General features: G+C 37.7%; 5 protein-coding genes across 6 annotated transcripts; 3 read left to right on the top strand and 2 right to left on the bottom strand.

Moving 5' to 3' along the window:
* Positions 1–1,366: 1,366 nt before the first annotated feature.
* On the top strand, positions 1,367–3,414 carry LOC126784947 (mannan endo-1,4-beta-mannosidase 7). Its single transcript, XM_050510500.1, has 5 exons — positions 1,367–1,744; positions 1,844–2,041; positions 2,234–2,356; positions 2,475–2,671; positions 2,760–3,414. Exons 1-5 carry the CDS (start codon positions 1,418–1,420, stop codon positions 3,214–3,216), a joined length of 1,302 nt encoding a protein of 433 aa, XP_050366457.1. The 5' UTR covers positions 1,367–1,417; the 3' UTR covers positions 3,217–3,414.
* On the bottom strand, positions 3,358–7,305 carry LOC126784943 (glucose-1-phosphate adenylyltransferase large subunit, chloroplastic/amyloplastic-like). Its single transcript, XM_050510494.1, has 14 exons — positions 6,683–7,305; positions 6,354–6,476; positions 5,976–6,149; positions 5,796–5,888; positions 5,631–5,714; positions 5,489–5,544; positions 5,149–5,242; positions 4,816–5,001; positions 4,613–4,693; positions 4,368–4,454; positions 4,180–4,284; positions 3,945–4,051; positions 3,764–3,824; positions 3,358–3,658 (listed from the first exon to the last, which is right to left on the bottom strand). Exons 1-14 carry the CDS (start codon positions 6,908–6,910, stop codon positions 3,557–3,559), a joined length of 1,581 nt encoding a protein of 526 aa, XP_050366451.1. The 5' UTR covers positions 6,911–7,305; the 3' UTR covers positions 3,358–3,556.
* A 1,910-nt stretch (positions 7,306–9,215) lies between these two features.
* On the top strand, positions 9,216–10,023 carry LOC126784964 (50S ribosomal protein L31, chloroplastic). The gene is made up of 2 exons (XM_050510528.1): positions 9,216–9,315; positions 9,390–10,023. The coding sequence occupies exons 1-2, from the start codon at positions 9,247–9,249 to the stop codon at positions 9,726–9,728; spliced, it is 408 nt and encodes a 135-aa protein (XP_050366485.1). The 5' UTR covers positions 9,216–9,246; the 3' UTR covers positions 9,729–10,023.
* Positions 10,024–13,990: 3,967 nt separating this feature from the next.
* On the top strand, positions 13,991–15,096 carry LOC126784956 (uncharacterized). The gene has a single exon (XM_050510510.1). The coding sequence runs from the start codon at positions 13,995–13,997 to the stop codon at positions 14,853–14,855; it is 861 nt and encodes a 286-aa protein (XP_050366467.1). The 5' UTR covers positions 13,991–13,994; the 3' UTR covers positions 14,856–15,096.
* Positions 15,097–20,520: 5,424 nt separating this feature from the next.
* LOC126784945 (cytochrome P450 85A1) lies at positions 20,521–23,503 on the bottom strand. Of its 2 annotated transcripts, none has more exons than XM_050510498.1 (9): positions 23,186–23,503; positions 22,764–23,067; positions 22,492–22,641; positions 22,143–22,394; positions 21,948–22,034; positions 21,770–21,848; positions 21,537–21,643; positions 21,323–21,450; positions 20,521–20,903 (listed from the first exon to the last, which is right to left on the bottom strand). In XM_050510498.1, the coding sequence occupies exons 1-9, from the start codon at positions 23,428–23,430 to the stop codon at positions 20,795–20,797; spliced, it is 1,461 nt and encodes a 486-aa protein (XP_050366455.1). In that variant the 5' UTR covers positions 23,431–23,503; the 3' UTR covers positions 20,521–20,794. The 2 variants fall into 2 exon arrangements, with proteins under 2 accessions (XP_050366455.1, XP_050366454.1); XM_050510497.1 differs by having other exon boundaries at positions 20,522–20,903; positions 22,764–23,085.
* Positions 23,504–23,825: the final 322 nt, after the last annotated feature.

The raw sequence follows: 23,825 nt of genomic DNA, 5'->3' as shown, positions 1-23,825 counted from the left end.
TTGCTCAAGCTAGAATGAAATTATACTATGACAGGAGGCATACTGAGAGGGAATTTTCTGAAGAGGATTGGGTATACCTAAAGTTGCAGCCATACAGACAGCAGTCAGTAAAGAAGAGAATTTTTCACAAACTCTCACCTAAGTACTATGGGCCATATCAGATTGAGAAGAGAATTGGCAAAGTGGCTTATAAACTCAAGCTTCCTGCTACAGCAAAGGTGCATCCAGTGTTTCATGTGTCTTTACTCAAGAAGAAATTGGGTGACTCTACAGTAGTGGTTGCTCATTTACCTCCAGATATTGATCCCTACAACCCGAGATGGTACCCTGCAAAGATATTAGCAAGGGGAATGTTCAAGAAAGACAATGCTGCATTGACCAAGTGGTTGATTCAGTGGATTGGCAGCTCTGAGGAAGAAGCTACATGGGAAGAGGCAGATGATTTCAACAAACGCTTTCCTAATTTTAAAGCTTGAGGTCAAGCTTTTGTGGAGAGGGTTGCATTGTTATGAAATCAGTGTTAATTAGTCTGTTATGGTTAATTAAGAGTCGTTAGAATTTGTTAAGCTTGTTTTAAGTGGAACCAATTAGCTATTGACATGTGTCCTGGTTGTTGGATCGGAAATGAGGTTCTTATTCCCTCAGCTGTAGTGAGAAAGGGGATCAATATATATCAAAGCTCATTTCTCTTACATTTCCTTTTCTCTCTGTTTTAGGGTTTTATTCCTAATACAACACCAGTGGACACGTAGGGGAGGGCAGTGACGGTGGTTGCCGTTATAAAATACGAATCGACGCCGTGATGTCCGGTGAATGATTCATCCTTCTTATTTCAAATTTCAACGCGCTTTTACTTTCGGCAGAGGAGCACCACCTTTACTGTTGGTCCATTTTACCCATCACATTAGGTCACCAAATTGTCTCCGCCAAATTAAATGTCCAAATTGTCATATTTTTCATCACATTACACAAGCACATGTATGATCATGTCAAGGTGGTACTTCATGTTCTTACAATTTTGTAGTTTATTTTTTTTCATATGGAAAACCGCCGATAATGTGATTGTTTAGTAAAAAATAACGTAATAGTTTTAGTCTTTTAGATAACACCATGACGTTTGTTGTCATTATTATTTTACATTTTGAGAGCAATTGGCTTTTTATATCCAATTTCCCATATTGTTATGAACTTCAAAACTTTGTCCCAAAAGGGTGACCAATAAAGAAGAAAATTAAAGGCGAATAATAATAGGAAATCAACAATTATCTACTCCCACGAGTCCAATCATAACAAAACAACCGTAGAGACTCCTTCAGCTCTACATCGTTCAAAGTATAGGTTACACAGTTACACTTCCTTCCAAACCATATTTATTTATTAACACACAAAGTGCAACAAAGAGAGCAACACAGAAAAGATGAAGACTTGGGGTCTGGTTTTCTTTGCTCTTTTGCTTCTTCAAAGCCATGGAGTTCTTTTCCAACAAGTAGAAGCAGAAGATGGATTTGTGAAAACCAATGGAGTCCAGTTTGTCCTGAATGGAATCCCTTATTATGCCAATGGGTTCAATGCCTACTGGTTAATGTACATGGCCTCTGATCCGTCTCAGAGAAACCTCGTCTCCTCTGCCTTTCAACAAGCTTCCAAAAATGGCCTCACAATTGCAAGAACCTGGGCTTTCAATGATGGTGGTTACAGAGCTCTACAGAACTCTCCTGGCTCTTACAATGAGCAAACTTTCCAGGTTAAGTTTGTTACCAAATCTTGTATAGTTTTGTAGAATAAATCAAAGTCCATGTTTGTTAAGTTTACTGAAGAAAAGATTGTGGCTTGATACTCACAGGGGTTGGATTTTGTTGTATCTGAGGCAAGAAAGTATGGGATAAAGTTGGTGCTGAGTTTGGTGAATAGCTATGAGAATTTTGGAGGCAGGAAGCAGTATGTGGAATGGGCAAGAAGCCAAGGACATCAGTCTATAAATTCTGAGGATGATTTCTTCACCAACTATGTTGTGAAAGGCTACTACAGAAATCATATCAAGGTAAATCTCCTATTGATCTGATGAAAAATTTGTTCAGAGGCTCCATTTGTGTGTGTGTTTGTTTTTTTGGTATTCCTGTTTGTGATCTACCGGGCCTAATTTTCAGTTATATGTGCAAATCAAAACTGGTATCGAGATTAAGTTTTGTTCAAGGATACTATTAAGTTTTCTGATATTGAGTTTGTGTGATAGACTGTACTCACCAGAAGGAATAGTCTCACTGGAGTGGTGTACAAAGATGAACCAACTATTATGGCTTGGGAGCTGATGAATGAACCAAGATGCAATTCTGATCCATCAGGAAGAACCATTCAGGTCTACTCACAAATTAAGCCATCTCTTTTCTTATAATTTCTTTGCCTTTCAGTTCTTTATGTTTTTTAATAATAAACATAAAGCATGTTCAAATTTTGTGTTTTTGTGACACTGACAGGCTTGGATTACAGAGATGGCGTCTTACTTGAAATCTATAGATGGAAATCATTTGCTAGAAGCTGGTCTTGAAGGCTTCTATGGAGAATCAAAGCAGCATACTAATCCAAACTATTTTCAAGTTGGTACAGATTTTATTGCAAACAATCAGATTCCCGGGATTGACTTTGCCACTGTTCACTCTTACCCTGACCAATGGTAATATTCACAAATTACAGTTGTCTAACATTTTACAATTTTATAAAGATGATAAGTCTGAATTGGGTTGTTTATTGATGATATGCAGGCTACCAGGGTCAAGTTATGAAGAGCAAGTCTCTTTCTTGAGCAGTTGGATCGATAATCATATCCAAGATGCACACAACATTCTTCACAAGCCAGTTCTCTTTGCTGAGTTTGGAAGGTCTTTGAGAGAGTCAGGCTATACCACCAGCCAACGTGACCGGATTTTCAACACTGTCTACTCGGCTATCTATGCATCGGCTAGGGGAGGAGGCGCAGCTGTTGGGGGCTTATTCTGGCAACTTCTAGCTGAAGGAATGGACTCATTTCAAGACGGATATGGGCTAGTGTTGAGTGAGAGCTCCTCAACAGTTGGTATAATTGCCGAGGAGTCTCGGAGGCTTACTGAGATTCGCAAGAAGTATGCCAGGCTGAGAAACATTGAGAAGTGGAAGAGAGCTAGGGAGATCAGAAGGGCTCAGTGGTGGTCTGGGAATAAGGTGAATGATACAGGAAACTGAAATGAATATAATAAAACAAGCAAGACTCGGTAGTTGAAAGTTGGAACTTACAAACTTGTAATGCGTGTAACGCAAGTGATGCCTCACTTTGAGATGAGTTTTGTTCATCCAAAGGAGCAAGTTGATACTTTCTCTATAATCTTATAAGTAACAGCCCATGAACTTTATTATATATGAAAGATAGCACTTTTATTTTTACCAAGTAACTATCAGTTTTACATACATGAAAGGAATTAGTAATTTACATAAATTTAGTATTCCAGCTGCATGATAAAGCCACAAACCAAGTACTGTAAATGTGGCTCAGTGTGAAGAAGCATCCAGTACAAGAGTTTGTAGTTTATATTATAGTTCCATCTTTAATGGTAGCATTCTTCAGTACGACTGTGATTCCTGACCTTATGTAAAACCCGTCCTCTGGCCTCTCTGCTTCTTCAACTCCCTGAGAAATCAAAGCATTTTGTTCGCCAGTGTTTGAGATGCATATATACAAAGCAACGATTAGATATAACAGTTCCCTTCAGTTTCAAGAGCCATAAATACTTACATCAGTATTTGTTATGACGACATTTCTTCCTATTTTGGCATTCTTATCGATTATGCAATTCCTACGAAAAATTTGTCAAGCAAAATGAATACACAGAAGAAATGACAAGAACTAACAAACCCATGTTACTGATATGCTAAGATCTTTATCTTTTAGTTGTGTGTACTATTTGCAAATTTACCAGATTTTGGTATTTTCTCCCACACCAATTGGAACCTTTCCATTAGCTAGTAGAGAGGCAATTTCATCTTCAGTTTGGTAGTAGTCTGCACCCATCATCATAGTATCCTGAAAGGTGATTTTGGTATTAAAAAAAAAAGTTAATCAGTGCTCATTCCACAGCAAGGAGAAACATTACTTAGTACACGATCAAACCATTATCTACCCACTAAATAAAGGAGTATGCAGAACCTCACCTTTAGTTCTGCACCGTACTCCAATCGTGAGCGCACACCAACTATGGAGTGTTGAACACTACATTCTCGTAAGAAGCAACCATGCGATATTATCGCATCCATAATCTGCAAAGATCAACTGGCAGTGAGCTGCAGAGTCGCAGAGATATGGATTACAGTCACTAAGGAAATATAACTTTCCAACGTACCCTGCATTTTTCAACTTTAGTAGGAGGTAAGAATCTTGGAGACGTGTAGAAAGGTGTCTTTGGATCATTGAATTCAAACTTTGGAGGCTGCACGAAAGAACAATGAATCAGTATGCTAACCATTTTCATTTCTTTTTTAGATACTAATTTGTAGAAGTTTTTTTTAAATACTATTTAACTGAAAGAAACTTGATCTTATCTGACATAAACCTGAGAGTTATAAATCCTAGTGATTCATTACCAACCTGTTCTGTGAGGGCCAAGTTGGCATCAAAAAAGGATTTTACAGTTCCAATATCCTCCCAATAGTCATTGAATAAAAATGCCTGATATGTAAGAGCATACAGTGTATTAGTGGCTAAACAAATAGAGCTGGAAGTAAAAACATTTCCCCAAAATATAGGAAGACAAAATTCATTGAAGAAAGCAATTTTGTGTGAATTCTCACCTGGACATTGTGGCTCCTCACAGCTGCTGGAATAATCTCAGACCCAAAATCATTGGAAGATGGGTAGCTAAATCTTAATAGGTTTAGCAGGACCTCAGTTCTAAAGACATAAACACCCATTGATGCAATATAAGGATTTTTCATGGCATCAAGCTCAGAAAGCCCTAGTACAGTGGTATCAACTTGCTGCAGCATGAAAATGAATCATATGCAAAACAAAAAACAACAACAACAATTAGGGAAAGGGTTGATGCATAGTAGATACAGAAGTCCTTAATTGAACTCCGAGTTTTGGAGCAAGACACAAAAGCTTGCAAAATAAACAGTAATTACCATTGCTTCTAGATCGATGCCTTTAGGTTTCTCAGCAAATTGGACTATACGACCGAACTGGTCAATTTTCATAAGACCGTAATCTGATGCGCGGCTACAAGGAAATTTCAATATAGTTGTCAGTTTCCAGCGTGAATTCAACTAAACAAGGAACCAGGGGACTAGTTAAGGAAAGCCCCCAGTTAAAGAAAAAAACAAGACAAGGAACTGTTCATTACTACCTGTAGTACATGCAAGTCAAGACTTTATTCCCATTTAATCATGAAATACGTAACAATATCAGGCAGTCAGCAAGCTTTTAATTATGAAACTGAAACACATCAAAATATGAGTAACTTACGTCTCATCCATGGGTATGCATGAAACTGTAATGTCAGCATTTGTGTCAATATGTTTCTGCAAGAATAACACTCATCAATAAGAAAGTGTTGATAGAAGGTTATAGTTAAGCACTATTGCACCAGTAAGTAGCAAATAAACACCTGCACAAAATCTAGATAGTTCATCCGATAGAGGTGATCCCCGGATAATATCACTATATGCTCGACATTTTTGTTCTTAGCGTCCTGCAAAAGTCATCAAAATGCCCCATTAGTTTCTTAGCATCTAATTCAACAGATATATAATGTACATTGATTACAACATACCTCAAACACCCATACAAATTGTCTTACAGCATCAGCTGTTCCTTGAAACCATTTTTTCCCAGCTTCTCCTGGTGTTTGTGTGGCGGCCAAAACCTGTTGCTTCCATACATTAGCCTTTTGATTCATCAAACATTTTCAATACACATTGCAACAAGCAAACACATACGATTGTCATCTTACCTCCACGAACCCATCTCCAAAATTCATACCATCTCCAAAATTGTAAGTACGAGCAAGGTGGCGATTGAGCGAGAAAGAGTTGAATTGTGTAAGTATAAATATCTTTTTGATGCCACTGTTGATGCAATTACTCATTGGGATATCAATAAGCCTGTAACACCCTCCGATTGGAACCTGCAAACAGATAAGATCATCAATCTCCCGTTTTATGCAAGCATTACTGCCCACAGTATATTGTCAAGTTCCAATTGTGTATAAACTTTTGAACTATAGTTCCTAGTCAATCAAATCCACAATATTTTATGTTCTAATATGAAACCATTCAGCAATATAGAAACCTTATACTGAACAACAAAGAGATAGTGAATCATATCTTACCGCAGGCTTGGCTCTTCTGCTGGTGAGTGGAAACAGTCGAGTTCCAGCACCTCCACCCAAAATGATAGAAGCAACATTCTTTGGGTCAGCCTTTTGAGTCTCAAATAATGGTTCCTTAAAAGTCTGAAACCAAAACAACCAAACACTGTGATTCTCAATAATTACCCAAATGATTAAATTATAAGCACTATTTTGAGTCTCAAATAATGGTTCCTTAAAAGTCTGAAACCAAAACAACCAAACACTGTGATTCTCAATAATTACCCAAATGATAAAATTATAAGCACTATTGATTCTCAAATGTTAATGTTGAGCATTGTGGAACTCACCGCATTTTCTTGGGTGATATGAGGAGAGGTAAGAATAGAGTGTGCCACACCGGGCTTAATCTTTCTTTCAGATTTCAAGCTTTTGAACAACTTGGTATTCAAATCTCTGCCTTTTATACTCCTCCTGATACTCTCACCCCAAAAGCTACTACCTTGGTTCTTCAAACCCCCTCCTCTGACTTCAGCCGGAAGGGCATTAGCCTTCAGAGTCGCACAGCAAGAATCCATATTTGAATGTGCAAACTAGTTTACAGAGACTCTTATTGCTCTAAATGCAAAATAGAGGAATCTTGGAAAAATGGTTTACCGCTAACTCGGCTTTATGTAAAAGGGAAGGAATGACTTTTCACAAGAGTGACATAAACAAAAGAAAGCCCCAGATCGGAGGCCAAACTCAGCAATTCCCGGATCAGAAAGGATTCTATTATTAGAAGAATGAGAAGCAGAAACACCCCAGAAGCCAATAAAAGATGAAAACTTTGGTTTGATCGATCACCACGAGTTGAGAAGAGCTTAAAATGATCAGAGTGAGATAACGAGCCAAAAGTGGCAAGTGGAAGAGAGTGAATGCCGGAGCAATGAGGCTGAGATGAAGATGGTGGGGATTGGTGAAGAAAATAGTGAGAGGTCACGAGGAAAATCTCAATGGTGACTATGACCAGCCCTTTTAATAATAGAGTGTGTTGCAACCTGTTGTCAACTCAATTCCAATTCCATTCAGAACAGGAAAAACCTAGCAGATTCTCAATAATGCCACTCTGATTTCCCCAAAGTGACTCAACGGTCTAGCTTTGCTACTTCTCCAACTCGATCGGCTTCTCTGTTTCGAAGGAGTCCTTGTTCAACACTAGTTATTATGCAAACCAACTTCTCTCATAGGTCAATGTAGCCTTTAATATTTTCGTCCCAGAAACTAAAAAAGGAAATGGCTCCAAAAAAATGGGACACAGTTTTGTACATTTATTCATGAACTGACCATAAGTATCAATGGACGTGATTTTGATCCGAATCCGATGTCATATTCTAATTCTCGACTCTAAACGCTAAACACTAAAGGCTATTGTGGTATGAACATTTGACAGTGGCAGCAACGTGTTGTTGAATAGCATGGCTACTTGGCTAGTCATCCTCCTTAAAATAGAACCTTATTTTTCCAGTGAAATACTGGAGGATTCTTGTCTCAATCTCCCGCCATAAGACAAAAGAAAAACCATATGATAATGCATCTACTGTTGGAAGAAATTAACCTCAGTGGCGATGTGGACCGTCAAGTCAGAAACTTGAAAGAGACCCATATTTGCTTATGAACCGTAGAGAAATGAACGGCATATATTTGCCACGACCGTATGGTCAGATGTCATGCTCAGATCCTTTTCAGTAATCAGTGTACCTCTTTTTCTGCAGTTTGCAAGGAAAAATAGTGAATCTCTGCACTTGTCAGATAGCTTAGCAACAATTATCCTTCTATATAGCTAATATTGGTCACCAAATCTGCATTTAACAAATCACAAGGAAAGCAGCCAGAAGTCTATTTTGTTTTCTTTTCGTTGTTGTTTCTACGGAATATAATACGCATATTATCTATAAAAAAAATTGTTTTTTTAGGGGGTGGAAAAAAAACATTGTTAGTACCATCTCAGACTCTCAGTATGAAATCAAAAGAACATTAGTAGTATATGAGGGACACATTTTGTGCATCCGCTCAGTTTGGTCTCCCGAAATTAAATTTTGTTCAAATTTCTTCTAAGTTTTGGTATTTGCACATGGTGAGATGGGGAGCTAGAATTGTTTAGGTAACACAAACACCCGCCATGGAAATGAGTCATTGCCATATGAATTCTAGCTAGTAGTCTTTTCCTTGCCTTATCTATCACATGGCGGGCACATGATATATATGATCGAAAATGCTAAGCATGTAACACACAGACGCAAAGGGCCAAACACAATTTTCAATCCCATTCTTCTTGTCCATGTTGGCAATAGAAAGTCTCATCGGTGCCGTCCACGTAACATACAATTTCGTCGTGAAATATATGGAATATTCCGGACGAGATAAGAAATATCCAAACCTACCACTTTGCCTGTTTAGCTTGTGAGTCACAACCAGCATATCAATTCTCGGTTCCAATACACATGCTCATCAAGTAGGTCTAAATCAATTACACATAATAATACTTCTGTGTACGGGTCACAGTGTCACCATGCTCATCAATGCGGCCATTGGTGGAGCTTTGTACCACGTGGCACCACCTCAAGTGGGGCTCCAAGCACAAAGAAGGTACAGGTTTCCGTATAGAGCAACTCTCTCCAATAATGGAAACAACAAATTGCCATACGTTTTGCTCCATTTTCGCTTTTTCTTATTGGGCTAACATCAAACCCAAATACCCAATCTCTCCCACAGGTTTGCCGGGGCGAAATAAAAGCCCATAAGCCCACAATTCCCAGTTCCAAATTAGCCCAATCAGCTTCACAAAGCCCACAGTACAGAGCCACATAAACCTCATCTTCATCTTCTTCTTCATCATCAAACACGTCGTCATCATCTTCTTCCGGAGACAGAAATGGCGCTCAGTCTAACCAACACCTTCCTCCAAGGACACTCCTGCGCACCACTCCTCCCTCCCAAGAAGGTAAAATTCCCATAACACCCCTCATTTCACTTCCCCCCACAATCAAATTCACCCCTCCGTAAATGTCTATTCAGGCCCCCAATGTTGTTTCCGGGAGCTACCGGCCGGTGGTGACGTGCAGGAAGAAGGAGATACACCCGGAGTTCTACGAGGACGCCAAAGTGTACTGCAAAGGAGAGCTGGTGATGACAGCCGGTGGGACCCAGAAGGAGTACGTGGTGGATGTCTGGTCGGGGAACCACCCGTTCTACCTCGGCAACCGGTCGGGTCTGCTGGTCGACGATGACCAGGTCGAGAAGTTCAGGAAGAAGTACGGCGGGCTCACCGAGATTATGGAGATTCCGGTGCTCAAAGGAGAGATTGTGCTGCCTTCTAGGAAAAAGGGGGCTTCTAAAGGAGGCAAGAAGAAGTAGAAGAAGAACCACCATCAAACTATGTGCATTCTCTATGCTTCTTTTGGTTTGGTCCAACTATTTGTGATTTTAGGTGATGTTGAAAATTCAAGCTTGAAGGTATGTCTTTTGTGAAATGGAATAGAATTGAATTTCAATGCTAATTCTTGGCATATACTCCGATTTTTCGCAATTTGCATTTCTGTTCTGCAATCTATTATTGCGTTTCGAGCATGTTTATTCTTGTTCTTATGTAGCGTAACTTTGAATCTAAGGAATTGTGTGCATTAGTAGAACCTTAAGATGGTGCGCGGCAGCATTATTGGTTTAGCAGCTAAGGTTCAGTTAGTATGAACTCGAAGATAAATCGTTAGTTTTGCATACATATTGGTACCATTATGGCATTACCAGATTAGCAGATTTCTTTGTTTTGCTTGCTCATGTTAGTGTGTTAGACAATAGCATTTTGTATTTTGTTGGTGCAGGCTATATTGCAGTAGTAGTAATTTTGCAGCAGTGTTTTGCTGCTTATTTCTATCTAAGTTCTAACACAGCGTAGTAGATCTGCAGTAGTGATACTATGCTGCTATCTGAAACCGAAGTAGTGATTCTGCATTAGTATCCCTGTGTTGTTTAACATAAAAAAGAGCACCTGAAGTAGCGTTGATGTTGTTGTTGTTGCACACCCCGTCTGCTGAGGCTAGCTTATTTAGCAGGGTCGAAGCAACTGTGGGTTTTGTTTACGAAATACTAACTGGGTATCATAGCTTGAGTTTAGAGAAACTGCTGGCTGCTGCTGTAGTTTCTAGAGAATTAGCAATTAAAGTAGCAGAAGCAGGCGAACCCTTGGAATTGGGCATGTCAAGCTCCACTCTTAGCACCTTCCCGGTTTCTACACTGACAGTTGCCGGTGTTCGCACATAACCCCGTCCATGGTTTACTCCGCCTTTGACAGAGTCTTGCTTCCGCCGTTCCCATCTCTGCATGTCAGGAGTTGTTAAAAAAATCACTTAAGACAGTTAGTTTGAGCATATATCACACAACCACACATAACACAGAAACTTTGAGATGGGTAATTTACCAGTCGATGCAAGGAGGAAGATGACGAGAAAGAGGATGGAAGAAATGAGGTGATGACCAAGTAGCTTAGACATTTTTGCTTCTGATCTCTTGCTCTCCGAGTGTAATGCAGAGACTGAGTTCCAATGGCCTTGAGTTGTCGTTATTTAGTCTGAAACCAGTGATTATCCAAACCCAATCCTTCTCGCCGGAGACAGGTGGATTGATTTCGTTTAGGTGAATCAGACAGATTCATGCAAGCTGATCGATTTCGATGAGCATGAAGAATTTAGCTGCATGTTGTTGAATTCAACTGTCTAGTGCTCAGTACTGTAATTTAGTAGGTCGTAATGTTTGAAATGCCTTCATGCTTGTTCTCATTATACACTTCGTCAATTATCATATGTAGTGACTAGTGATAATGATAGAATGAGCTCCCCTATGAGATCGAGCTAAGAATGGCCCAGACTACATTATGGACCAAAGAGACCCAAAGTCCAAAACGTATGAACTACGTAAAGTTTAATGGTTGAATTTGGACCTAACAGGTACGTCCTCTGTTGTTCTATTCGGAGGTTGCAATATATCTGATATCAAGATATCAAATTAATGAAATCTAGATTTGGGTTAAGCTAAAAGAAGATCAATGCAATTTAGGTTAGGGTTAAGTTAAAAGAAGACGACCATCTCTGCCTACCTTACCTTTGCCGGCACTACCGCACTATCACGAACCGAATCGATCGGAATTCATAGCTGGTTGAGCGGCAGCAGAGTTGAAGTCGAAGATTAAAAGGTTGCTTCAAGTCTAAGCTCATCCTTAAGCACACGATTTATTGATTTAATACCCAAAAGATACATTAATGAACTATAATGAAGTGATTGAAGTAACTTGTTAGCTTTACAACTATCGAAAACATAGACAATATGTACCCCAACGAAATAGGTTTCATACTTTCATTTCATCATGTTGCTTCCGTTAAAAATTTGACACGACGGAGATAGCAACAGTAAAATCCATACAATACTCCAAAAGAAAAGGATGTAATAATTCAGTTGCTTGTGGTCGAGTTCATCAATCTCATAGACGTGGCTGGATTTGGAGTGCCAATGGCCCAATCTCTTTCTTTCTCCTTCACCTTGATCTGGTCCCCCTTGAGCAAAAGAGACCAGTGGCCTCCGACCTAAACAGGCAAACTCCCCTCTCATTTTCAAACGAAATGCTTTGCCATTTTAAGAGTACATAATGATCTTGTCTGTGTTTCTTCTTCTCTTCTGGCGAGTTTTCTTCGATCTCAGGGGAGATCGTGTATTTACGTTTAGAAGTCCAAGAAACAAAGTATCAAAAGAAGATGGTTCTACAATCTTTTTCTTCTTCTTTATCATCGAGTTTTTCTCTTTCTAAATTACCTGATTAGGAATCGATTAGCTTATGATCGATAGAGAAATGTATCATTGTTAACTGAGAACATGACGTGCTGGATTAGAGAAACAAAATGACAGCTAAGTGAAATTACATTATAATAGAGAGGGAGTGGTAAAGCATCGTGATTTCAAAGAAACATGATCCATCCAATGTTGGCTATCCTCATCCGTATTTTTGTTGCATAATTGTGTTGGTGGACCTACAAATAAACCCTAATAGATTCATCTCAACCTCTTTTTTTATCTTATAGGGCATACGAATCCAACCGTAAAGTTTTACGAGGATATATTTTAACAATCAAATACGACCATTACCTAATCTTAATTACTTCTTGTGTTAAACAAACACCAAATCTGTTTGGAGCGGAAAGTTTGCAATAATTAAGCTCTCTAAAGTTTCGGCTAATGAGAATTGCTTTGGATGTTCATGTAATTTGTCAAGATCAGGATTAATCAAGTATTGGTTTGATCTTTAGTATCAGAAATCGACGTCAATGGAAGATTTCCTACCAAAACTACGTCGTTGATATTCGCACGAACTTCTTTTATTTTGTATTTGCCTGTACGGAATAACATGTAAAAATACTACAGTACGTGATGATCGGTATATTGCATAATCCAAGGCATGGAAGTTGGAGCGAAATGTTGCAATTTCTAATTACTATTTGCATCAGAACGATCTAGGGTAATCAACTATTTCCATAGAATAAGAAGGAACTAGAACCTCTAGAGCCCGAAAAGTGACCTTTTTATTCTCTGTGTCTCTGCCCGTGGAAGGTTGTTCTCTTATCTCTAACGCTTCCTTGGCACATCAACTTATTCAACTATTCCCCAACTTACTACAGTGTTTCATGGGTTCCTTGTCAATAAAACTAAATTAAAAGTTTGTTTCTCATGGGTTTCATCATCTCCCTCGATCAAACTCATGTCCCATCTCCTAACTTTGTCTCCCTTTTCTTTTCAACTAACTCACTCACACACACTCAAATGAGTCAATAAATATCCAATCTTTTTCCTGTGCAAAAACAAGATTGAATTACATGTTTTGATTATCAATCAAAATTTTCTTATTGACTCCATGGTAAGATACCAAGATTTGATTAGATCACTGAAAGGTTAAACTTATGTACCTTCTTCCGATAATATGTGAAGTTAGCAAACAATCAGAATTTCTGAGATCCGATGGAGAACCTCTCTTTCTGGCTCATGATCTCCTGTCTCTACTGAGAAATTGCCAAAATAATCTTCAACTTGCCATGCAGGTAAAATCGGAACGATAATTTCCGGCAAGTTACCTTATCTATAATTTCTCCAATCACGTAATGACACGTAGTACTAAAGATACCCTAATTAACGTTCTTGACGGGGCTCGGTCGGTCGGTCTTCGATCTGGTCAAGTCGCAGTCCTCGTTTTGGCAAAATTTTCTATGAAATTTTCAACTTAGTCTGATATACATGAAAATAAATTATATATCACTGTCGATAATAAATATTTTTTTTAATCTCACTCATAAAATAATATAAATCGTCATATATAAAATATATAACATATATAAATGTATATTAGAGTTTTTTAAAAATTTCCATTGAATCTCTTAATTGTACGCCTATTTTTTATTATTATCACAAAGTTTCCTTTTTTATTTTTCAAATAAAATCCACCATTCATATCGATTTGATTTCCCTGAGCTCTATATAAAGGGGGCCAAAACATCACAATCCAATAGAGACGAAGCAACTACCAAACCCTCAAGACATCCACAATTTTTTTCCCACTCTTTCTCTATCTCTGCCATTTTTGAAACCATGGATTCACAGAGAGCTGTCTTCGACAGTGTCAAGACCGAGAAAGCCAATGCCATGAGACGTTACCGGTGGCGCCAGAACCTCCGGTGGTTCTTGAAGGCGTGTCTGCCACTTGCGCCGCTCTCTTACGTACTCTGCCTCGAGGCTCCCCGCCAAGTCCTTATCGCCGTCTTCAGCAGCAACCTCTGCGTTTTCTTGCTTTTCAATGCCTTGCTTGTTGTCACGTGTGTTTTGTCCGGTGAAAGTCTCTCCGGCAGCGACAACTCTGGAGGAGATGCGGAGCCGGATATTTACGATGAGTACGTCGCCAACGTGGATTTTACTCGCCGGAGTGGTGGCCTCACCACCGGATTGAAGGAGTTAGCCGGTCCGGAAGGTGAGGAGGATTTAGTGAACGGCAAAGAAGTGGGATGCGTTGTTCCTAGCCGGAGTATGTTTCTCGGATATGAGTCTATGGCGGAAAGAGATACGACCACGTTGCCGGCGGATATTTCAAACTTTAGAAGAACTGAATCTGATGAGAATGTGAATGTGGAGTTTCTGCTTCCGGTCTGTGAAGACAAAGCGGTTACAGAAAGTAAAATTGTGGTCTCTCCGGTTTCCGCAGTTACTACAAAAACTAGTGGTCGCGGTAAGGAAAGCGAAAAGGTGAAGAGTTACCGGAGGACACATTCGGAGAGTTTCAAGAAGGAGAGGAGGGAGCCTAAGAGGGGTTTGCAGCGATCAGTAACAGAGAAGCACCGGAAAAATGAGCCGGACAGGCGGTGCTCGGTGGAGGAGTTGTCCGATGAGGAGTTCCAGCGTCAAGTTGAATTATTCATTAATTCCAACAAGAGGATTCAGATGCTTGAGAACAGATAAATGAAATAAACAGAGTGCTTCTGTTTGTTTTGTTTATTCTAGTACAAATTTAAATAAGTAGTGAAGGAGGTAATTTGCTGGTAATATTTCACTGGTAAGTTATAATCTAAGTATAATCTAGTAGCAAGTGGCCTGTTTTACAAGGCTTAGAAGAGACATCGTGCGCATCATCATCATCATCATGTATTTTTACCATCGTCTCAATCTCTGAGATTAAAAGTAATCAAAATCCTATGCAGTTTGAGCATGTTGGTATCTATCTTTCTTGGTTCTGGGTTTTGTATCTCTTCTTGCTAAGTATTTTTGGCTTACTCGGTCCATTAGTGATAGTGCATCAGTGGTGTACATTCTTGAGGAGGAAGAAGGAAGTTGACGAAGATGAAAGACGCATGATTATCGATCAATAGATATTCAAACTACTTTGAAATGATGCTGTAGGATTCTGAAAACGAACTACCAAACTTGGTCTATATTGAATAGCCAAACGGTGTTGAATTGTTGGTTGTCTGTAATAAGAAAGAGACCAATTATGGTTTATGGTTTTAGAAACAGAACAAAGGTCAATAGTCAAGACCACTGGAGCTTTTAAGTTGCCTTAGTTTTGGGGCAAAATGTATTGTGAGAAGACTTTTTACAGACTAAAAACAAATTAACTGGCGGAAGCAAAGAAGAAAATCAATTCACACATCAATTCTCTGAAATTTCCACGATATTGCTCGGTCTACTCAATTTTGGAGACAATGTTATAAGCTTCCAATGAAGCCACTTCATCATTATATTGTTCCCAATTTTCTAATCTGAAGTAGCAGCGATTGAAATTACCATTCACGTATATGATCGAGATTCACTTTGAAGCCTAATTTTGTGGCTTTTTGCAAGCACATGATCGCACTAAACTATAGTAGCTAATAATGTAGGGAATGATTAACCATACTCAATTGGATTGATGTAATCTTCTTCTTGCAGAAAGTCACTTTGTTTTGTACTTTAGGCATTCTATTGAATTAAACTATTTATTGCAATTACCCGCCATGTCTTCCATTTTGGGTCTCTCATGATTACGTTTACACTAAGCTTTGGCTAGTTTGTCAATCTCTTGCACACTTAATTAGCTTTTGTGATTTCTAAAGCTTTTCCTGGCAAGATGTAGTGCAGGTATGGCAAAGCCACCACTAATTATACCTGCACTTAGCTAGCTAGGTACCTGATCGATATATCAATTCCTTCAAATTTCATATATACCCGTCATCCGCTAATTTTTTTTGACATTAGAAAACTAGTCGACCATATATAAATTTGAGTGTACGTATTTGATACAATGCTTGAAAGAGTTATAAATTAAACCATATAGATAACACATAATACTGCAATCCTTGATTCAGTTTGTGCAACCCTTACTTGATATGCAACTGATAAGTTTGATTAAATGCCCCAAAGAGTAACCTATTCAGGATGACACACAATTATTTTTTAACGTCTTTGATTGCAATTCTTGAATCTTTTGTTTAGTTTTTACGCCCTTTTCACATTCCAAGTACCTTTTATTAGTTTCTAAGGTTTCTTTGCATCGTTTGATCTATCAAGTGTTGCTTTCTGGATCCCATCTATTTCAGTGGTTTAGGCTAGGGAGACCGATTTATTGAAGAAACAAGAAAGGAGACCTGTTATTTATTGGTGGTTGCAGAAAACAATTCCCTTTGGTGTGGTGTGGGAGTACAAGTCGTATTTGTTAGTCCTTCAAAATTATTAGGAGAGCTAGAGGGTTCTTTACAATGAAGCAGTTTGCTTCTTATCCACTTGATCATAGTGGCACTTCAGCACTTGTCTAACAAGAACCAAATTTCAAAATCCATAATAGAAAAGAGGCTTTATATATTTTCAGGCCTTGAGCCTTTTACAAACTTGTTTATGATCATCGAACAACCTGCACTGGTGTTTGGTGCTGGTGCATGCTAGCTTTTCAAGCTTCCTTCTCAATTATTTCTGCGTTGCCTAGTTTGCTTGGCCAACCCACTCCATCCGTACAGTGACCTCTAAACCCGAAGGGCAGAAACCCCCCATCCACAAAACGAAGAACCCTAAATAGGACACGTGTATGTGTGTTAGATTGGATTACCATATCAGTTTTCCAACTTCAAAACAAGTTGAATACAGCAGCAAAAAACGTTAAGAACCCCAACATTATTGATCTGGAGCAATATTCCAGTTCTAAAAGTTGTTTTATTTAACATCTAGTTGTTCTCCTTGTATATAGCTATATATACTAAATCGAGCGGCACAAAACAATTCAGCAATGATATTTTTGTCCCTTGAATCTTGATGGAGCGCGCGAGCGTCACACAATTAACCCTGTAAAATGTCATCGTCAATATAAAATAAACAGGGATCGTTCAGTTCGGAGAATTGAAAGAAACTCTAAACTTTTAGTGTTAACAAGGGGGGTTTGAGATTAATTATTAACTACTAAAATAAAACCTATATTACTATTTACATGATCCACTTCTCTTTACCAAACTAAATCAAATTCACCAATGCACCATATAATTACAAGTTTGGTTCTATCATGCATTTTAATTCATCTGATTACATACTTTTAGACACCAATACAATTAGAGCATTATGGAAACATTTAATCATGCAATATTTCTATTGACATTTAAGTTGACTTAGGGCCTCACCTAAATTGCATGCAATCAAGTTTAACAACACTTAGGGTAGAAATCAAACAAGATTACATTTAACCACCAAATTTTTGTTAGAGACATGCTTCACGGTGGCGCCACTCACCATGGGGTACATGTAAATTTCCAGAATTTCCTACTTTAATTAACACAAACCGAACCTACTTAGGACATGATTCAATTTGTGTCAATATGGATGATGAAGATAGCACTCAAATACAATTTTAGGGACTGCATTCAAGCACTAAATTCGTATGCACATATCTGAAAATTATCTAAGAGCAAGTAAAAGAAGAGTAGAACACAACAATAGAAATACAAACTTCAATAATTATAAGAACATAGATTCGGCACAGTGTCAAAAACATATCAAATACAATCTGAAAATTCTAAAACAAATACAAAACCAATACTTCCACATAAACAACAACTTACAATCTTCATAAACAAAGAATTGTAGATTAACACAAATAAACGAAGCCATAGAGATGAGTTGCGAGAATCACACTTTGTGGAACCTTAGAGGTACGGCTGCAATAGGTGAAACTCGGTGGAGATGATGATGGTTTTGAGTGGACGGCTTGGCTGATTTGTGAGGGAAGTTTATGGTGGTGTAGCGGTAGAGTTTTGGCTCTTGAATGCTAATGAGAAGTAATGATTTTTCTTTGTGAATGATATGTTATTTATAGAAGAGTTTTGGCTCCTTGAATATTATAGCTTGAACATTTTCTCCTCAATTTCTTTCACTTATTTTTGTCATTGGTGGGTGTAATCTCCTTTGATAATTTTTTTTTCTCCTTTTTAGGTGTCTCATTCTTTCTCTCTTGCATTATCTCTTTTTATTCTCTTCTTTTTTCTTTCTCCTCAATTTCTTTCATTTATTTTTGTCATTGGTGGATTCAATCTCCTTTGATAAATTCATTATTTTTCTTTTTTTAGGTGTCTTCTTCTTTCTCTCTTGCATTATCTCTTTTTATTCTCTTTATTTTTCTTTCTCTCTTTCTCTTTCACTTATTTTTGTCATTGGTGAGTGCAATATCCTTTGATAAATTCATTTTTTTTCTCCTTTTTAGGTGTCTTTTTTTTCCTCTTTTTTTTTCCTTCATTCTAGCTACACAATCTCATCTTTAAAATCTGAAAATAATAAAAGACAATAATAAATACAAGTACATTACGAAGTAGGAAGTACGATTAGGAAAGTTACGGAATAAAAGTTTCAGTTCAAGTAGGATTTTCCCAAATGGTGTGTTTCCTAGTCTAAAAAGGATTCCTAATGCAAGTAGGATTCTCAATATATCACAAATGTTATAGAAATGCCGATTAATGAATACTCCTAATTTAACTAGGTTTCATAGTTACACAAGGAATCATACTCTAAATAGGACTCTCGACAATTTATGTGTGTTTCAACCGGTTTTAGCACTAAAATGCAACCAACGCCACCATAGACTTCTAACTCGACTAAATGACTCAACACTACAACAATAAGAGTAAAACAAAGTACAACTAGAGGTAAAAACATGTTAAGAACGTCGCACAAAGTGCTCTTATCAACTACCTCACATTTGGCTTTTGCTAGTCCCTTAGCAAAACAAAACAAAAACTCTATAAAAACACTATTGCCCCTAAATGATTGTCTCATAATATCATAACACATAGTTTTCAAGTTGAAGCATTTGAAGGTAAGCACATAAATTTCAAGCTTCATAAACATCCTTCATGGTATGAATAAGTCAGAAACGAGACAATATGCACTTAATATATTTAGTCAATATAATCCTCCTCACAAGACATACTCTATTCTTTTCACTCAGATTCATGGCTATAATTCACACATAAGTATATGCAAGAGAATAGATAGTAAGACAACAAATAACTTCATATTTTATCAAATGAAAGCACTTTGTGAATATCTTTTAGAAAACCTTATTTAACAACTAAGTGCACAAATGGACTAAAACCATATGCTCAACTCTTGTGATTATCTCTACAAACCAAGATTTGCTCATTTTAAGAATCACTAGGATCATAATACAATGTTAATATTTAGACTTTAGCTAAATGCATGGAATATTAAGGAATCACAAAGGTCATCCTATAAACTTAGCATAGTAAATATCACACTTATGACATCAAACACTATTAAGGGCCAAATATTAACAAGTTTGGCTCAATCATCATTTTATACACAAAGTGAAAATGGACAAAGGTCAAATGAACATCTTTAAACATTCAATTACAACTTAACTTCAAATCACAAACAAAATACAATATAACATTAGGTTCTTAGATCTGTAAACCCAAATGCTTAGACTTTTTAACTGTCGATTTTTGGGATCGTGTGCGTAATTGGATTATTGAGCTACGATTTAGTCTAATTATTTTTTATTTCACAGTCTGCTTTTTAAATAACTTAGTTTGCCTAACAATCTCACATGCAATTCCATATATTGATAATTGATTAGGGCTAAACAATGAAAAGTGCAGCATCCATGAGATGGTGAAGTAGATGAATAAATTGATAGGAGAGCTTCTACTATATATGTTTAGTAAAGATTAGATAAATCATGAATAAAGAATGAAATCCACCAACTTCTTTTAAGAACTATAAGAAAACAGAAATAAAATAGATCCATAAACTATTGAAAATCCGCCACCAAGATTTTGAGAGAAAACATTCATGAAATTATGAAAAGATCACCAAGAGTTCTATTTTCACAACTAGCTGTTTAGGGTAATTAGTATCCAAAAAACCTAGATATAATATACTTGGGGAGTCATCATCCATTTGGGTCTGAATTTTTAAAAAAAAATTCCCGAAGAGAATCCATTGGGGTCTGTTGGTACTGTTTAAGGACAATGGCTTTTGCAATGAGGAGAATGTCTTTGTATAAAAAGTTAAAGATCGACAATGATAATGGGACTGGCTTGGTGGGTGTTTCTACCACCCTAAACCTAAATTGGACTGGTTAGGGTTAGCTACCTTGTGCTGTCCTCTAGTTGAATGATCCCAAAGTTTATATCAAAAACTAATTATGGGAATAGATGACAGACGGATAAAATATTCTAGGGTCAAATTTGGTGTCCTTGTCTTTTGCTCCTTGTTGGAGGGGTATTTTCATTCAGTACCCCAAACCCCAAATGAGAAGAGGACGAGTTTCTGGTCGATGATTCAACCTTAATACGAACCATAAATTGAAATGATGCTTAATATCTTCCCCAAAACAACTTCGAACACAATATATTAGATTACATGCATTAGTATATATCTTCTTTGATACTAGTTACAGTCACCGGACATCCACTTCTTAACTTTGAGAAGAGACCCCATTTTTGAATGCTCGAATCTTGGTCGATCACCTTCCACCTGATTATATATATGAATTCACTCACTATGAGCTTTACTAGTAGAATAGTTGACTACAAATAATTGACGGTTCTCTTAGTGATAGTTGTTTCACATAATAAGCGATAGTGAAGCTCGAAAGAGGTACGATTATGTAGCTAAACTCAAAACTTTGTTAGATTAAGAGCTTATAGGTTACGTTATAAAGTTCAAATGTTTCTTAACATCAAGCACGAAGTTTGCAAAACTGATCTTCAAAATTATTTTATAAACGCACACACACCACCGCCATCAAACACTGACTAGTACAAATTTCTTATAGTTTCCTCCCGAATCATTTTGAAATTCTAATATTCCATGCATGTTGAATATTATATAGTAGCAGCTGGGGTCTCAAATTCAATGACAAAGAAAAACTGAAGAAGTTGAAAAACATTGACCTGTAAGTAGTGAGGAGACGGTGAAGAAAAACGAGCATCATCGCCTTAGCCATGTTCATCCCCAAACATGTCCTCCCTCCCATCCCAAAAGCTAAGATCCTGCCATATCCTCCTTTTGGATATTCATCCTGCATTCATGTTTATATTTCTTACAAATTACTCTAGTCACAACATTTTATACAAGAATGAGATGAATAATTGAATGATTTCTTACATCAAACCGCGAGGGATTGAACGTGTCTGGATCGATGTACACAGTCGGATCAAGGTGTATCGATTTAGCATCAACATTTACGTTCCAACCTTTCTTGATCCTAAAACCTTCATCAACAAAAACACATACCATGTGAAAATATGCTAATTAATATTTCATTTAATTATAATAAATTATAGGGTATGAATAATCAAATGATGAACCAGAGATAAGCATAAAGAAATGCAATGAACCTTCCATCTCGCAATCCTCAAGAGCTAGTCTTGGGAACCAAGGCACGATCGAGGCCAGCCTTAGGGATTCCTTCACTACCTAATTCACAGTCGGCTTCATTACTCATTTATTCAAACTAATCAATTAAATGTGTCCAGAACGAAGGTTTTTTCTTAGCTGATATGATTAATTTACTACCTTAGAAGCATACGGCATCTCGTTAATACTTTCCAGTGTTAGAAGTGACTTTGACGAAGTATTTCTCCCCAAGTCAAGTTGTTCTTTCTGTTATAATCAAAGAAGTACGTAGTACAAAAAATTGACTTAAAAACCAGAAAAAATCAAAGAAGAAACAATCGACAAATAATGTTCGTCAAGCATTGACTCATTTACCATAAGAGTGTGAAGCACATCTGGATTTTCACCCAAGAATTTTACCATCCAGGTCATTGCACTGGCTGTGGTATCTTGACCTGCAATTACCATGGTTAATATATTGTCTATGACCTCTTCATCTGTTAGCCCATGGCCAGCTGCTCCATTTCTCAATATTTGTTGTAGAAGATCATCTACATTAGCTTCTAACCCTCCTCTCCTCCTTTCTCTCATTGCTTTATCAATTATGCTCATGATTTTCTTCCTCCCCTGGAGTATGATATGGTTAATTTGTCTATTTGGGCTAGAAGTCCATTAAGTGAAACAGAAAAAGCCTTTTGGGCTTCATTTGAGTGATGAGCTTTACCTGAAGGCCCTTGTAAAATTTAGTACCAGGCAACCTCAAAGGAAATGCTAGCATAGCTTCACAAACATGAGCTACCTCTGTCCGCACCACCTCTAGCTCGTGTTCACTTTCCAAGCTTAACAACATCTTACACATTGCTTTTCCAGTTATCTGCTTAAAAATCATGGATGTTTAACTCTAAGCTAGTAAAAAGATTAAGGAAATCTTTCAAAACAAAAATTTGGGTTGTATCCATTATTGTGGGCTTTTGCAGGGCCCATGAAACACTGTACCTTGAATGCTTCATCTTGTATAACGACAGTGCCTTTATGTTCCCAGCCTTTTAGAGCTGCGATAATGAGTTGATCAAACTGTTCGATGAACACCGATAGAGAATTTGTAGAGAACAAGCTGCCCAGTTGGCCACGAAGTCGTTTGTGGTGCTGATGCGAAGCACAAAGCAAGCTTTGATTTCCTACGAGCTCCGCAATAGACTTTATGTATCTCTTCCCGAAGTTTCCCAAGTCGTTGTTTAGAATTGCCTTGGCTGAATTGGTGCTTGAAACAAAGACATGCGTCCCCCCAAATATGTTGGTCCTGAAGCATTTGCCATATCTACAGTTTAATTACATGCAAACTATGCTGTTAGATTGTGAATTTATGCCATGCATGCATGTATTATATGCACAAAAGAGATGGAGTAGCTAGCTGATACCGGAGACGGCGTAGTCTTACAAACTCGTAAAACCCTTTACCGCTGTTGATGGCAGCCATGAAGTGTAAGGTCTCTCCGATCAATGGTAATCCTCGACTGCCTGGAGGAATATCAGCCTTTGGTTCTTGTTGAGAGTACTGCAGGGGATTCATAATCTGGTAAACCAGGAATGTTAAGGCAGTTAACACAACTAGCCCTGCCCAATAAGAGAAGCAAAGACTTTCTGGAGGCATAATTGTAGCCATTATTTTGCTGTACAGCTATCGCTGCTATATAATTTGGAAAGAATGATCAATCAAATAAAAATTTTGTGCTGCAATCGATCTACCATATACTTAAACCCTTGATCGACTAGCTTAATTAATATTCATATATAGCAAAGAGATCGCGAGAGACGTGTACGGTAGAGCCAGTGGGATTTTGGCCGACAAGAGTTGCTAGTGATTAGTGCAATGAGGTCCCGAAGTAGAGCTAACAGCAAACAATTTGCTTAGTTTATTTGGACCCTCAATTCAAATTAACTTGTGCCGTAGCTTTATCATTATGAATTTTTGAGAAACTTTTGTTGTATGATCGAAGAATGACGTACTTGATGGAGCTCTAATGCTTCATCCACCGAAATTTCCCACTGTTGTTCACT

This window comes from Argentina anserina, chromosome 2, assembly GCF_933775445.1.
Source record: "Argentina anserina chromosome 2, drPotAnse1.1, whole genome shotgun sequence".
NCBI classification, from domain to species: domain Eukaryota; kingdom Viridiplantae; phylum Streptophyta; class Magnoliopsida; order Rosales; family Rosaceae; genus Argentina; species Argentina anserina.
This window is presented reverse-complemented; position numbering and strand designations above follow the sequence as displayed.

What these genes read in the sequence shown, in the direction of transcription:
- LOC126784947 (XM_050510500.1), top strand. Translation starts at nt 1,418, where the DNA reads ATGAAGACTTGGGGTCTGGTTTTCTTTGCTCTTTTGCTTCTTCAAAGC. An exon ending in CATCAGGAAGAACCATTCAG is followed by an intron (nt 2,357 to 2,474) that starts GTCTACTCACAA and finishes TGACACTGACAG; the next exon opens with GCTTGGATTACAGAGATGGC. An exon ending in CACTCTTACCCTGACCAATG is followed by an intron (nt 2,672 to 2,759) that starts GTAATATTCACA and finishes GATGATATGCAG; the next exon opens with GCTACCAGGGTCAAGTTATG.
- LOC126784943 (XM_050510494.1), bottom strand. Translation starts at nt 6,910, where the DNA reads ATGGATTCTTGCTGTGCGACTCTGAAGGCTAATGCCCTTCCGGCTGAA. An exon ending in GCAGAAGAGCCAAGCCTGCG is followed by an intron (nt 6,150 to 6,353) that starts GTAAGATATGAT and finishes ATCTGTTTGCAG; the next exon opens with GTTCCAATCGGAGGGTGTTA. An exon ending in GGAGAAAATACCAAAATCTG is followed by an intron (nt 3,825 to 3,944) that starts GTAAATTTGCAA and finishes AATTTTTCGTAG; the next exon opens with GAATTGCATAATCGATAAGA.
- LOC126784964 (XM_050510528.1), top strand. Translation starts at nt 9,247, where the DNA reads ATGGCGCTCAGTCTAACCAACACCTTCCTCCAAGGACACTCCTGCGCA. An exon ending in CACTCCTCCCTCCCAAGAAG is followed by an intron (nt 9,316 to 9,389) that starts GTAAAATTCCCA and finishes ATGTCTATTCAG; the next exon opens with GCCCCCAATGTTGTTTCCGG.
- LOC126784956 (XM_050510510.1), top strand. Translation starts at nt 13,995, where the DNA reads ATGGATTCACAGAGAGCTGTCTTCGACAGTGTCAAGACCGAGAAAGCC.
- LOC126784945 (XM_050510497.1), bottom strand. Translation starts at nt 23,430, where the DNA reads ATGGCTACAATTATGCCTCCAGAAAGTCTTTGCTTCTCTTATTGGGCA. An exon ending in AGATGCCGTATGCTTCTAAG is followed by an intron (nt 21,849 to 21,947) that starts GTAGTAAATTAA and finishes ACTGTGAATTAG; the next exon opens with GTAGTGAAGGAATCCCTAAG. An exon ending in TGAGGATTGCGAGATGGAAG is followed by an intron (nt 21,644 to 21,769) that starts GTTCATTGCATT and finishes TTGTTGATGAAG; the next exon opens with GTTTTAGGATCAAGAAAGGT.